This window comes from Phascolarctos cinereus, unplaced genomic scaffold, assembly GCF_003287225.1.
Source record: "Phascolarctos cinereus isolate Bilbo 61053 unplaced genomic scaffold, phaCin_HiC Scaffold_726;HRSCAF=1367, whole genome shotgun sequence".
In the NCBI taxonomy this organism is placed as follows: domain Eukaryota; kingdom Metazoa; phylum Chordata; class Mammalia; order Diprotodontia; family Phascolarctidae; genus Phascolarctos; species Phascolarctos cinereus.
The window spans coordinates 165,783,920-165,799,769 of NW_027556098.1; the positions used below are offsets into that span (position 1 = coordinate 165,783,920).

At 36.2% G+C, this 15,850-nt stretch overlaps 1 protein-coding gene across 6 annotated transcripts in view; it reads left to right on the forward strand.

The window, feature by feature from the left end:
* Positions 1–15,850, forward strand: part of ARHGAP15 (Rho GTPase activating protein 15) — an 826,255-nt gene that overhangs the window by 730,270 nt on the left and 80,135 nt on the right. For 5 of the 6 annotated variants that reach the window (XM_020984726.2, XM_020984729.2, XM_020984730.2 and 2 more), the window contains one exon: positions 14,803–14,908. The exons of the other annotated variant lie outside the window; for it this stretch is intronic. In XM_020984726.2, the coding sequence (XP_020840385.1) occupies positions 14,803–14,908 (106 nt within the window). The remainder of the gene's footprint in view (positions 1–14,802; positions 14,909–15,850) is intronic. 6 annotated transcript variants of the gene reach the window in all.

The window sequence follows — 15,850 nt, forward strand, 5'->3', positions numbered from 1 at the left end:
AAGAATAAAATGTGCATCCTTTGTTATTAATTTCTAAAGCCCTAGCATCTGCATACCAGTGAAAAGAACCATTACCAAAGCATGTGAGGAAACAACCTTATTACCTTAAATTCAGCTAGAGGTTTGTTTTCTAAAACAAAAACAAAACAAAACAAAAAATATCGGTACTTTTAAAAGTGCCAGTCCCTTTATATTTCATTATTTCTCATCTCTTTAGGAAAGGATGGCTATAGCATTTATAATACTACTTTTTTGTCAGATACATTTGAAATCAGTGTAGGACTGATACTCTTTATCTGCATTTACCATTGTTTATTTTCTTAAATATCTTAGAAGGCAAATTTAAAGTAATGTTGGGGGTTTTCCAATGAGCTCTTTGGGGTTTGGGGGTTTGGTTTTATTATTCCCTTATACTAGATTATAAACTTCTTGAAGGCAAAGACTATTTTTCATACTTGTATTTCCCTAAACATAATGCAATGCCTTCCATAAGCCTTTATGAAATGTTTCATATAACCTCAGAATGCCATAATTGGAAGTGACCTCAGTGGTCATCTATTCCAATCTGGACCTGAAGAGAAATCTCCTTTCTGTTCTTGACAAGTGGTCATTCTGCCACCATTTGAAGGCCTCGAGTAATAGAGGACTCATTACCTCTTGAACTAACCCGTTCCATTTTTACTGAATTCAATTTGCTATTAAATTAAATCCCCATCCCATTTCTCTGTTCCTAGCCCATTCATTTGCACATAGGCAAATGCTTGTTTATCCAGAAGACTTGGAAGTTTCAGGTTAACCATTTCTAAAATTAACCAAGTGGCAGCTCTCTCAAATGTTTTGAACATGCTGAATCCAGTCCTATCTGCACGCTATTCCATCTGTAGTCTTATTCTATAGTCTAGTGACCAATGCCAATCTAAAATCAATATCCATTTTTCTAGTAAAAAATTAACAAAAGGTCTAATTCTTGCTTGCCTACTCATCACTTTCACACAGAAATCTTCACTTTGGATCCAACTTAGTAAATGTTGGACTTTCATTATCATAGAGCTAAGTACTTAAAGAAGTTTTCTTAGACAAGGTAGAGGATTGATTTAATTAATAGGATAATTTAATCAATGGATAGATATAAATTAAGCACACAAAAGTAAATCTTAGGATCATGAATTAGCAGGTTAACTACTTCAGTTCTCCATTTTCCTTAACTTGTGGAATTGCAACTCCAAGAAAAATAATTTTCAAAGTACAAAAGAAAAGTATGAAGGAACACTGAGGAGTGGACGTAACTAGAGCTCTGAGTTCTAATTTTTATTTTGTAGCCATGTATTTTATGACCTTAGAAGAGTCACAAAATTACCTGTGAAACCTCTTCTCTAAATCAGAATTATGTTTACAATTGGTTGTCAACTGCTAGAAGGTTCAAACTAAGTAGCAGGAGAACTCCCATTTGGGGTGACCTCAAGTTAGGGAATAACCAGAAAGTGACTACAGGACATACAGTGTCTCTGCAAGCACCATGGTTCCATACATTTTTATTCTTTTCCTGCTCTTTCTGGATGTGCATCACTTCCCCACTTTGGCAAGCTCTTAGCCATAACCAGGAAGTAGAAGTGGATCCTGGGCTGAGCTAGAATCTCCAAAGATTGATAGGCCTAGGTTTAATATCTCCATTCCCCATTCCCTGATAAAAGATTAATAACATAAAGACCAAGTAGGGATGTCGGTAAAAGATTCTACTCCCACTATTTTAAATTACGAAAATGGTATTTTTTTTTCCTCTGTGAAAAGTCTATTTTGAAATAAGGTAATCAAAATCAGGTCTTTGGTGAGTAGAGAGAACTAGATTGAAGTTTGAGTTCTAACATACTCTTCCTGTGGGTAGCATCTAAAGACCACTTATTGCTCTATCGCTGTATTTCCAACTGAGAAATGCTAAGAAGTATTAACTACTGCCACCTGGGAAAGGGTTTTATTATGGGTTTAGTGGGTGGTGGGTTTTTTTTTCATTTTTTTGGAGGCATAACACTTTCAAAGCCATTTGGATTCATAAAAAGATGCCTTAGACGACTGCACATTGTTCATTCTCATTTTATAAACATTTATAGATTTGAAAGCAAATTTTCCATCTTGATTGTGTTTTTAATTCCCTCAAAATTATATATATATACATATGTGTGTGTGTGTGTGTGTGTGTGTGTGCGCGTAAAGAATCACCAACTTGCTTCTTTGTAAGGAAGTGTGGGGCTTAACATTTTAGAATAAAGTCTCTATTGGCCTGAACTGCTGTTAAGGAGGTGTGTGAATGGCCTCAAGTTGTGCATTTACGGAGAAAATATCATCCAGATGCTCATCTGCTCTTTTGAACAAAAAGCTAAAAGAAAGGCCAAAATTAAATACAAATCTTTAACAAAAGAATTCAGCATTTTCTTACATTTTGAGTGGATGCTAATTGAGACACACAATCACCTCTCTTGGGATTGGAGTTTAACTATTAGTTATCAGAGTTCACAGAGTAATTAACACTTTGAACTGATTACCAAATGGCAATTCTTGCTAGAAATGTCTAGGTGATATGTAAAGTGGACACATTGTAGAGCACATCACAGCCCCACTCCACCATTCTCCCTTGTGCACCCCACAAAAAAAAGGGGGCACTCTGTTTATAATGAACAGGGCAAATTTTGTTTTTCAGTAAGGTATTTGCTATTACATATTGCATGTAATGTATGGCTCTGTTAAGGGGAAAAAATTGGAGTCCAAGTGGCTGGAAAGTTAGGTCTGCTCTGTAGCACTGTGAGATTGTTGACATCTGCCGAGGTTGGAGAGCTCAGTAAGCAGGAAATGGGGTGTCACTCTGAGTGGTAGTTTACCATTATCCTGGCATCCTAATGAAGTGTCTGCAGTGCACAGAGCTTCTGGATGGCATCTTAACGCACGGCTAAGCAAAAGCACTTCTCTCCTTGTCACTGTCATCCATCTGCCTGCACCCCACTGTAGCCAATGGGATGGAACCATGCTACAATGGGCTATAAGCCATTTAGAGTTGCACGTTGCATAATCAGTCCCATCAAATATGTAAAAAATGACTATTATTGGTTATTTTCCTCAAACTCTGGCACCTGGAGATTGATACATTAAAGTTTAACTTTCCTAAGTGCTGGGGGTTTTTTTTCTATTAATTCCAATTTCCCCCCTGTCTAAATGGGAGTTAGTTGCATGCTCATTGTCTTAAGTCTTTCTAATGGATTATAAGAGTCATATGAATATTTATTAAAAACTCCATTGTACATCACACTTGGAGAATTCATCAATTTACAATATAATGCAATGGTCATTTTCTTTTGCAATATCTGATTTTGAGGAAAGGATCAAGAATAAATCAACTCAAATCATAAATTGGTTGTTTTCTTCTTAGAGCACATTATTTAGTTTTCAGTGATAGTTTGAGGGCTTTGTATGGATTTTTTTAAGCCATAGTGTATTTCACAAAATACATTTGCATTTAAGCTAGTGTTGTCAATGCCAGATGATTAAACTTGGGGTTTTAATATGACCTCAAATAAAATTAAAATGAGCTTGAGATGAGGTTATCTGTCTTAGGTGACATAGGTGAGGAGAATGTATTTAATCCTGCCCTCAGCTTCCGGATGTGAGACATGTGATGTCTTCAGACAAATTCTCCCAGCAGCTTGGATCCAGAGGCAAGAATTTAGGTGATAAGATAGGTAGGAGTGCAGGAGGGAGATCTCTACAATGGTTAGGAACAATAGGAATTGGCTCAATTAGGGGGGGGTTAGGGGGTGTCTTTAGATAAACAAGAGGGCATAACATAATTTGGTTGCATCAGGAATTTTTCGCAGGCATTAAAACTATGGTAAACATAACAGCGGGGAAGCTTGCACAGCATCACAGTGGGGAAGCTTACAAAGCGTCTGCCCGCCCTGTGCCTGGCTAGAGCCACTGCTAGAAGTCTCTGACTTTCATTAGCACTCAACAATTCACCCAGTTCCCCTGAAAAGGAGAAAAATCAAAGCAGCAAAGCCCCTCATTAATTATGGTAAATGCTCCCAGGTTACAGTGTTTTGGGGGGCAATGGCAGGGATGGTGTTGAGTTAGAACAAAAGCTTCATCTTGAAACAAAAAGGGTGAAATGGGATATCAGTGCATCCTTTTCATGAGCCATTAAGAGAGTATTTTGGAGAGAGTATTCTACTACCTCATTAAATTAATATTTTAGATTGCAAAATTACATGGCATGCCATCCCATTTTCAAGCAGTAGAGGCTTAGATTCTTTCATTTCACACATAAAACGAACCAGTTATCTACATGAATCCCTATCACAAGTAATAATGCAACCTTGAGTACATACGAAAATCTTAAAACAGGTGCTGTTTCCCTAAGGGAAACACGTACTATAATAAAGTTGGAGATGGAACCTAGGCATAAGAAACCATTGAGGAGGGTCAAAGGTGGTACCATGCATAAGGCATATTCCCTGTCCCACCTGACCACCCACGCAAATTTGTACTTCTTGTCGATAAATACTGGGCTTTCTCTTCTAAGAACATTTTGTTTGTTGGTGTCCATGGGCATTTAAAATTAATGTGTGTGTGTGTGTGTGTGCGTGAGTGTGTGTGCGTGTGTGTGTGTGTGTATGTGTTTTAAGAAGCCAAGACAGAATGAAAGGTGTTTTGTTTTTTTTCTTCCAAGTTAAGGCACTGGAGGTTAGTTTCTTCATTCAGATCCCCCCAGCTGCTGTCAACATTACAGCACATCAGCTTTCCTTCATGTTCCTATGTTTTTCCAGAACTCATTTACAAGAGTCTCAGCAATATTAAACACCACCTCCAAACCTCTTTTAAACACACAAAGAAATAGAAAAACTCATCAAAACTAGACCATTGAGGGAAAGCTCCTTCCAGATTTACTGTTCACTACACATGTTAGTATAAAATATTCCACAAAGTCCCGTTTGTGATTCATTTGAAACAATCTTGATTTGCTTAAATTGTCACATTCTTCTTACACATTTCTTTCTAAATGCAAAAATGGCAAGGAATTCTCCTCCCTCTTCATTATAAGAATGGAGACTTTCTGGCTTGTTTATTCCTAACGGAACACTTGAGAAAGAAGAAAATATATAAATATCTCTTTCAGAAGATTAGTTGTCTCAATCTTTTAAAATAGAAGATTCGTTCATTTTTTTCACAGTGAAAAACTTGTGCCTTTTATTGTTGGTTTCTATTGTCAAATACATTTCATTTTCTTGAATTGGCTTCATGGTTACAAACCATCATACCTTTTAAAATCTCTTGTTCCTTCATAGGATACATTAATGCATATCTTCAGGCATCAAATATGCAAGTGATACATGCTTGGTATCACTTTTTGAAAGAAATTTGTGGTGAGAATCCTTTTTGCCATTGTAACTTAATAAAAAGGAATCTATCTGAAAGAAAACCCCTCTCAAAAACTAACAAAAATGAAGGAAGCCATAATTTGCTCTAAGCACACACATTTTCATAGTAAAATCTAAGCTAAGCTTTTCAGGCAAAAAATAACATAAGTGTTTCGAGTATTTCAAATCAGGCATAAGAAATTACATCTGATCTACTGGTAAATATTCTATTGACAAGGTCAAGAGCAGAGACAAGCCTGGCCACAGGGACAGAAGTGGGAACAAGCATTAAGAAAAAAAAAAGTAGACAGTTTATCAACTTCAGTTATAAAGTGAAGGACAATCCCTTCATAAAATGTTTGTGCAGAAAAGTCACATAACAGTAAACGTAGATGCATTCATCTGTACAAACACCAAACACCTAGATTAGTTAAAAATTGATATTAAGAATTTTAATGAAAAAAATGGCTAATATTTTAAAGAAACTATAAAAAGAGAGGGAGTAGGAGAGGAAAACGAGCTGTGGCAAAAAGCCTAGGCTCAGCAGCTTTCTGTGGGAAATGGTGAAATGTGACTACGTGATTTATAATGAGAAAAGGTATCTACAACATACAATTTTCTACCTAGCTGCAAATAATAATTCATAGTGATGTCCCTTCCAGATAAAAGACCTTTGCTATGTAGGACCCATGTGGTAAAATGATCATGATAAATGTCAGACCAGTGCAGGTAACGGCTTTACAAACCATTAAGATTAGCTGGTTCTTTTTTTCGATGATAACAGTAACCATGCTGTGACTCTATGTGGTAATAATATCTCAGTACTGATAAATGCCAGAGCCAGGCAGAGGTGTTTATCATTCTCAGTTCAGAAATGCTGACTAAAGTTACCACATGTTGCCTGTTTTTCTTCTTTTACAATAGACTCACAATTTAAAAATAGGCTGATTCATAAAATAATTTTATGCCCCAATTCTAGAAGGATTTTGCTGCTTTTGCAATTCGTTAACATTCCCTTGTTCTGGGTGTCCCTGTTTAGTCATATCAAAAGTATTGGTTAGAGAAGTCTCTTATACGAGGCACCTCCTGAAAGATCTTTTTCAAAATTGACTGGATTATAGGCAAGACTTGGTATGTTTTTGCTTTAAAAAAAATACCCTAAAAAATAAAAACCATTTTTTAATCCTTATTTTACCACAAATGTCTTTCAGGACATTCTCCACGACTGTGGCAAACACCTCTGGGGAACACACGTTTGTTTTTTATGACTTCTTTTATCCTTCACAAATCTAATCTAACTACTACATCAATATATAAGGAAAATTTAGGTCTCCACACTTTCAGTTTTAGAACCTCAGCTCTAGCAAATGCTCTGTGGTGATTCCAGCCCTTTGAAAACATGAGAGAGTTTTGTCTGCACACACAGTTGGACAATTTTACCAAATTGACAGGTTTAAGGGTAGGATCTGGTTTATCTAGTCAAAATGGTTGCTGTTGTTCTTCAGTCATGTCTGACTCTTCATGACCCAGTTTGGGGTTTTCTTGGCAAAGATACTGGAGGGATGTGCTATTTCCTTCTCCAGCTCGTTTTACAGATGAGGAAACTGAGGCAAACAGGGTTAAGTTCATGGCCCAGGGTCACACAGCTAGTAAATGTCTGATGCCAGATTTGAACTCTGGAACATGAATCCTGCTGATGCCAAGGCTGGCACTCTATCCACTGTGCCACCTGTTAGGTTGAGAAATAGATAAAAAAAATTAGGGAAAATTCACATAGAGATGTGAAATGGTGAGTCATTTTCACTGCCCATTAGGCCACCAGAGTACTTTCAGATGACATTCAGAGCCAGCATATTTAACACGGTGCAGTAATCACCTCTAAGGTTCATTTTGGAGCAGTAATTTCTATTCCCTTTTTTCACTCCACGTATGAGAAGAAAGTTCGGTTTGCGTGAATTCAACAAACTGTCTTCATGGTCAAAAACAAATCACACTGAAAAAAACAATCAGAACCTTAAAATATAAAAGAGTTGATACGGCCAATCAAAAGTACAACCAGGGTGAGACCAGTGTACTGTGGGTCCCGGATACAATGTCATAAAACACAAAGAAATTTCTCTGTGACAGGTATGTTCTCAAGTGGTTCCTTTTACTTGTGTAAGGATAAAGAAACCAAAAGTAATAATGATAATTACAGAAGTGAGCTCTAATCAAAGTTAATAATGAGTTAATAACAATAAAAAGTTAATAATAATAATAATTACGGAAGTGAGCTCTAATCAAAGTTAATAATGACTTTAAGAGTGCAGATTTCAATCCATCTATACCTTCTCATCCTATATAACTATTGTTCAGACCTTCACTAGAATCCTCCACAGGGAATCCAGTCATCGTGTTTAGGAGCCTTACACTTATCTTGTTACTTAGTCTGTACATTATCCATTGTTCTCGTTGCTTGACTGGTCCACCTCCTTATCCAGTCATGCACATCTTTGATGATATCTTTTATTCTACTTCTTATATATAGTTCAGCAGTGCTGATATGTGACGATCAATTTGTACTCACCACAGGTCCTTCCAATGCCTTTTGGATAACCCATGATTTTAATTCTTTGGTGACTGGAATTCCATGATTCACAGCCATATAACAATACTCAGAGTACTGGTATTAAAAATAGAAGTTTGGGTTTCAGAGAGAAGTTCATGGTAATTGAAAGTGGTAAAGATCTATCTAACCTATTTTTTTTCTCTTCACTTATGAGCCCAGCTCACTATTATTCTTCAGTGTCTAAGATTTATGTGCTAATGGACCAATTCAATGGGCAGACCGTTCAACTTCATGTTGTAGCCATGACAATAAGACTTCTTCATCCACTTAGTTTTTTTTTTCTGTGTGCATTGTTAGGCCAAACTTTTCTAAGTGGTTTTGAGTTTTATCTAGAAAGTTCTGCAGCAATTTAGATCTCAATGCTCTGAGGCCAATGTCATCAGCAAACTGGAGTGCCTGGGAACTTACTTTTTCTAGGGAATTTGGTTTCTATTTAAATTTCATTCTGGGCTTTCTCCATGACTGTGGCAAACACTTTTGACTAACATAATCTCCCTGTCTTATGCCTTGTTTGATACTAATAGATTAATGTTGAACATAGATAACTCTAATGGGACACCTACCAAGAAATCTTGTATTATCTTAATATATTCATGGAAGATGCTTGTTTTAAAGTCCCTCAAAACCCCTAAGTTCCCCTTGGAGAACCTGTGGCCTCAAGGCCACAGGTGGACTTCTAGGTTCTCGGGTGTGGCCTTTTGACTGAATTCAAGTTTTACAGAATAAATCCTTTTATTAAGGGGATTTGTTCTATGAAGTTTGGATTCAGTCAAAGGGCCACACTTGAGGACCTAGAGGGCCACATGTGTCCTCAGGGCTGCATGTGACCTCAAGGCTACAGGTTCCCCACCCTTGCCCTAGAAGTTTTGGAAACTTTTCAAAACAACCATTAATACTAGTTAAATCCCTCAATTACATCACTTGGCAGTATAACTTTGGGGAAACTTTTCAAGACCAACAATATTTATATTATTAACATTATAAATTTTTTCTGAAAGTATCTATATGCTTCACTAAAGAAATCTGCAGTATCAAAACTCCTTTCAATGTGTTCATAGCTCCTCAGATCTAGATTAGGAAGGGGTCAAGATGAAGATTTCCCATGCTGCCTCATCAAGATTCTTGTCCCTTCCAAAGAGCTCTATCTAAAGTTTGTGTCCAAAGATCAGAAATGCTTCTCAAAGAAGAAAGACAAGTGACATTCACTTTTCTCGATGTTTTTAACCAATTTGTATTTTATGGGGAATTGACCAGTTTTTCTGATATTTATTGCCCATGGATATATATGTAAGATTCTTTTTATATAGCTAAAGAAGTAATGATTGTTTTAAAGCCAGTATTGTGGTGATGAGGACTTTGCAATAAAAAGGCTATACAGACATAAAGGAGAAGTAGCATGAAAATGACATCAAATTTATACATAGTGGAGCAGAATGTGTGGGCGTAGGAGTCAGAGTAAGTCAGCTCAAATCTGTCAACTCTTCTCATTTTCCTTGGTCAAATCTCTTAATCTCTCTGTACCTCAATTTCTTCTTCTAGGAAATGAATGGGTTAGACTAAATAGTTTCTGAGGTTCCTTCCAGCCCTAAATCTATGGTCGCCAATAGTTCAGGAAATGACTCTCAACTATGACCTAAGTTCATTTTTAAGTTTTGAAGACACTCTTTGTCCTTTCATGTCCTGTAAATAATATTCCTCTATACTCGGCTTGAACTATTCATGGTCAAGCTTACCATTGCCTATAATCAGGCGTCCATCATACTATGTATCTGCGCATAGAATGTGTCTTCCCTTTAATTCAACATAAAGCATGGCCTTTCAGTTTTGCAGGAAAAAAAATCTGTTGAAAAATTGCAAAGTGGCAACTTATGGGTTAGCATAAAGCCCATGATTTTTCTTTGTTTATAATAACATGACATCTCTATTTACGACGTACCTACTTTTGAATTTTAACAAAACACTCCATTGATAATTAATGACTTTCTATATATTTACAAAACCATCACATACTGTAGGCTGCTGCTGCTTTCAGGGAATGGCACTAGGGAGGGAAATTTATGGCTTAATGTTATTTTGAAGACAGCCTGAAACTGCAAGCAAACAGGTGTCAGTAGGGCAGAATAGGAAGCTCAAAAAATAGTCTGTACAATACCCCCAGCTTTAAAAGTACAAAAATCTGGGTTTATATACATATGTAGACTAGATATGAATTTGTTCCAGATTATCTCTTTACACAAACTAAATTTAAGCTGTTGTGAAGTTTTGTGCTTTTTTTTTAAGCAGCCATTTCTATAACCTATGAAGATGAGCCATAACCACCCACCACAATTTTAATTGAGCAGCAAAACCCCAGAGGGTTCTTCCCTATTTGAAAGATACTGCAAGTATTAAAGCATGCCCATGTGGTGGATTTAGGCACCCATTTTCACTCCCTCAAAATGAGACACCACTTCATAACTGGATCCAGGAATGACCAACCAAAGCTCCTGCTTCCTTAACTTTGGGTGTTATGTGTACTAAGGAGAAATAAAACTTCACAGGGCAAAGAGGGCTGTTCTTTTCAAACATAGACCTGCTCTACATGTGACCTTGTTTTATCCACATAATACATGAATTGCACAAAATAACCTTGAGAGACAGAATGGCTAGAATGTTAACTCCAATCTTAATAAAATGAAATAGTTCTCTTTTAAGAACTTTAGATACATGGGCAGCTAGGTGGGTGCAGTGAATAGAGCACTGGCCCTGGAGTCAGGAGGACCTGAGTTCAAATTCGACCTCAGACACATAACATTCACTAGCTGTATGACTCTGGGCAAGTCACTTAATCTCAATGGTCTCACCAAAAAAAAAAACACAACTTCAAATATAGAGAATGAATAAAACTCCCCAAACGCTAATTTCTACAAGGAGTTAGTCTTTTCTCAATTTGTGTGGGGACAGATATCAAAGCAGAATGCATCATGAACAATGATTTGTTGTAGCTATAAATAAGCTAATAATAATAAAGTTATAAATGGTAGTGCCAGAAAAGTTCATGGGTCATCTGGCCCAAGGTCCTTTATTTTATCAGACATTTCCCTTCGTCATATTCAGTGAAACTTTATCTTATCTCTTCTCAAATAGGAACCCAGTTATAAATGTCCTTGTTTTAGTAGTGACATTTCATGCAGATAAATGCAAATGTAACCATCATAAACCATATTTCTAAAATTATGTCCTGGAAACCATGAATCAAAGGAAAACTCTTAAGGCCAGTCCAACATCCCAAATCTAGTCACATTCCTGTCTTATTACCAATATTATCTTATTACTTGCCATTTCACTCAACAGAGGTTGTTTCTATTGCTCATGTATTTACCACATTGTACTCAGGGTTGAGAGAGGGTTTTTTGGGGAATCACAGTTTTTGAAACAAAGCTTATGGGTGAAATGAAAGCTTTAGCCAACATAAAGTCCTACAGAATGAGGTTGTCCCAGAGACTGGGCACTTTGTAGAAGGAAACAAACAAACAAAACAAAAACAAAAAACAATAAAATTGGTCTCTGGATAATGGGAAACAATACTGAATCCTAAGGAACTGAGGGTGGAACCACAGATGGATTACAGACAAAAGAATTATGGAATCTGTTGTTAATTGAAAGAAAAGAGATACTTAGGTGAGAGCCTGTGAGCATCCAATCTACCTCCAATGCTCCAGTATTCCATTAAGCACTGATTTCCTCCCAAACAGTCATAATATAAGCAAGTCAGAGGTCTGTTCATCTTCTCAAAACTCCCAAAACTTTGCAAACTGAAAAACCATATGCTGAAAGGAAGATATTAATTGAAGAAGAAGAAGAAGAAGAAGAAGAGAAGAAGAAGAAGAAGAAGAAGAAGAAGAAGAAGAAGTTCTCTTTCAGATTCAATTTGGGACAGCTAGAACATTTTTATAAGTTGTGTATTGATCTTAGATCATTAACCACTCAGGATTTTAAATGCTGATTCCAAATTCTATTAGGACACATCCATAAAGCTGATGTTTAAAGGTGTCATTTCACTTTTTACTGAACTCACTTTTATTTTTTTTAAGTTTTTCACCACATACCTCAAAATGTGTTGTTTCCAGATTTGCCCAGCTACAAAAAAAAAAAAAAAGACGTGTGGTATTGATCTGAATAGGACACTGCTATGTTCCCATAAGGTTTTGGAGAGGGGACTTTTTTTTAGTATTATTCTTTAGAAAACTCAATCATCCTCAATATTTATTTTCTCCCTAATTCAGACACTGGTGCTTTTCTGCACAACTCAAGTGCTTAAAAACAAATTAACTGTGAGATATTGGGTAAGATAATTTATTTGTGCCTCAGTTTCCTCATCTTTAAAATGACAGCTTCAGATGAAATTATTTCTAAGTTACTTTTCAGCTCCAAAAGTCTATCTATACTTATGATAGCTGACACCATTTCCTCTTCTTTTATTCAAACCTCAGCTCCTTATGATGTCTTCCAACTTTATCACTCAATGAGAACTACTTTCTTCAAAATTACCACTGTTTTCTAACAGCAAAATCAAATGAATATTATCTCAACCCTCATTGTCTTTCTGCAGAATTTGACACTGTTAATCCCTTTCTTCTAGATGGTGACTCTCTTCTCTCTTGGTTTTCCTGACATTATGCTCTCTTGATGCTGATCTGACCTATCTGGTCCCTCCTTTTCAGTCATTTTTATTGGATCATTGTCCAACTCCTGCCCCTCCAATAGCAAGCATGCACTAAGCCTGGGCAGCCTTCTTTTGTCTCTCAATAACCTTTGTAGGTGATCTTATCAACTCCTATGAGTTCAATGATCACCTCTATGTATATGATTCATATATTAAATGATCTTTCCCAAATTCCAGTACTACATCACCAAATTCTGTTCAGCATTTCTCACCATATATCCCATAGGCCTTTAAAACTTAACGTTTTCTTTCCACCAAAACTCACCCTCTTCCAAACTTATTTATTTCATTGAAGGTACTATCTTTCTTCTAGTCCTCTAGCTTTGAAATATGAAGTTATCTTTTCTGCCTCACCCCATAGCCAATCACTTGCTAAATCTTATTAATTCTCTCTCCTCCATATCTCTCCCATATGTCCCATCCTCTCTATTTCCATTGCCACCACACTTGTTCAGGCACTTATCTCTCACCTAGATTATTTTGATAGGTGTCCTAATTGGTCTCCTGGACAACTAGGTAGCAAAATGGATAGAGTACGAGGACCAAAGTCAGGAAGACTCATCTTCATGAGTTCAAATCTGGCCTCTGAGATTTACTAGCTGTGTGACCCTGAGCAAGTCAGTTAACTCATCTGTAAAATGAGCTGGTGAAGGAAATTGCAAATTACTCCATCATCTTTGCCAAAAAAAACCCAAATTCCAAAACCCCAAAGAGTCAGACACTACTAAAAATGACTAAACATCAACAGTATGATGTTTTCCTAAACAGAATGTAAACTCCTTGAAGGCAAAGGCTATTTCAATTTCTTCTTCAAACCCCAGCCCCTACCACTGGCACATAATAGGCTTTTGATTGATTGACTATATCATATCTAATTTTGTTATCATGTCTGCTATCCACTTTGTCAAGTATGGGTGAAAGTAAAAAATAAATCACTCAAAGGAGAGTCAAATATACTTTTTCAAAATATACTTTCAGCTAGACAGCATAGTATACTGGGGGACACAGTGGATTTGGGAGAGGTAAGGTTCAAATGTCAGCTGTTACTTGTTAATTGTGTGACTTTGGGTGAGTCCCTTAACATCTCCGTGTCTTCATTTCCTTATCTGTAAAATAGATTATGTCAACTCTAAATACTATGACTCTAGGCACATTTCTTTTGAAGTTTAAATAGACCTATCACACATCATACTTCATTTTTAGGCATTGAGTTACAGGGTCTAGATATCTTTTGCACTGATCAACTTTGCCCTCTGGTGAAATTAATCAATCATTAAGTATCTGTTTATCATCTAGATTGTGCCCAGGACCATGTTAGCATGGTAGAAGAATTAATGCTAACTAGCTAATATTAACAAAGGACTGTGAATTATCCTCCTTATCTACTTCACTCTCTTGCATATATTTTATTATAAGCAAATATCACTCTCTTCAGAGTCAAGAATAATTCTATGCTCAAAAGAATGAGAAAAAAAGTATAAAAGGAACAGGGAATATATATAGTCAACAAATAATAGTGGAATATTATCCCATTAATATAGAGGTAAAATTAATTCACTAGAAAGAATTACAATACTGTTTTTGAAAAAAATATACTATTTTTAAAATGTTTCTTACCAAATCTCCTACTTCAAAGAATATTTAATTTTTAACTCAGTTTTTTTTTCCAGCAGAACTTTATACTGTTAAAGAAGAAAGAATACATAAAAATACCAGGGAGAAAAATAAATGGAGTCACAGATTCTTTGAGCTGTTTGATGTCACTCAAAGCCACATAAATCATAGAATACTTGTACTTGTATCTAACTGTGTCTTTGTAAAAATGAGCATAAATTTGAAAAAAACAACTTAATTCCCTGTTTGCTTCACGAGTTAGAAGATATGACTTAGAACATACTGTGGTATTTTCAAGTTATCATGATCCCCTCTCCAATCTGATTAAAGAGAAATTCTGGGAAAGCTTTGATAGATCTATCCACATACTCTCTTTCACAAGGCTTCTATATGCTAACACTCTGGTTAAACCTACAGCAAGAAAAAATTCTGTTTTTATCTAGCTTTCTCCTCTGCTTTTTTTTTTCCTCCACCAGAAAAACAAGACAATAACATGAGAATTGAAGCAATAAAGACTCTGGTACAAAAGCTTCCTCCACCAAATCGTGACACAATGAAAATCCTGTTTGGACATTTAACTAAGTAAGTTGCAAGTATTTGTGGGGAAGTAGGAGGGACATGTCTTAAAATTCTCTCAAATGAGTAGGTCTTAGCTAAATTCTCTGAGACAAGAAGCTTCTTAATCATCTGATCCAAAATTTTCCAGTGTAGCCTGCTTGAGTACTAATACAGGACAAGCTTTGTTGAAGGACCTTATGAAATGATTCTTTGATTAGATCTAACATGCAACATTTGGTTGCTGATAGCTACTGGTACCATTATCAGCCACCAATGCCCCCTTTTACCTATCTGTGTTTATCTGTCTCATGAACTTGATGCCCAACTTCAGAGGTAGAGGTGAATCTTCATGTTAAAATGTTTAGCAACTAAATTGAGCATTAGCCACTGACTTTATCCAGGATTCCTTTTTACTAATTGGATTCTTTAAATGATACCCATTGTATTCAAGGCATAATGAGTAGAACTGGTCATTTATTAATACCTTTGGAAGAATTAGTGTTCTCTCTCTTTGCTGCAAAAGTTGTTCATAGAAAGGCAAAATACAGTAACCATCATGGTTACTCTCACCATCGTTTATTAGGTTTAGCACCTTTACCATCTCTCTAATCCTAAAATTCAAGTTATTCATTCTTATTTTCCTATGTCTCCAATATTTTCTCTGCTCTAAACTACCTGATTCCCTGTTACATTCTACCTACTGATACATATGAAGATTAGAAAAAGTAGAAAAACTGGTCCAGAAGTATAATGGATATTAAAGGTTCAGTTAATCTTGTTGAAAATCAGTAGCACAGTCTGATTCCTGATAGTGGGTAAGAAGCAATGGATAGGACTATAGACAAATCATCATTGTCATAATGGCTGCCATTTATATAATGCTTACAATGAGATACTTACAAAAAGGGATGTGCTGGAATCAGCTCCTACCAGCTGGGAGACAGCCAATTATTAAGTTTTCATTGT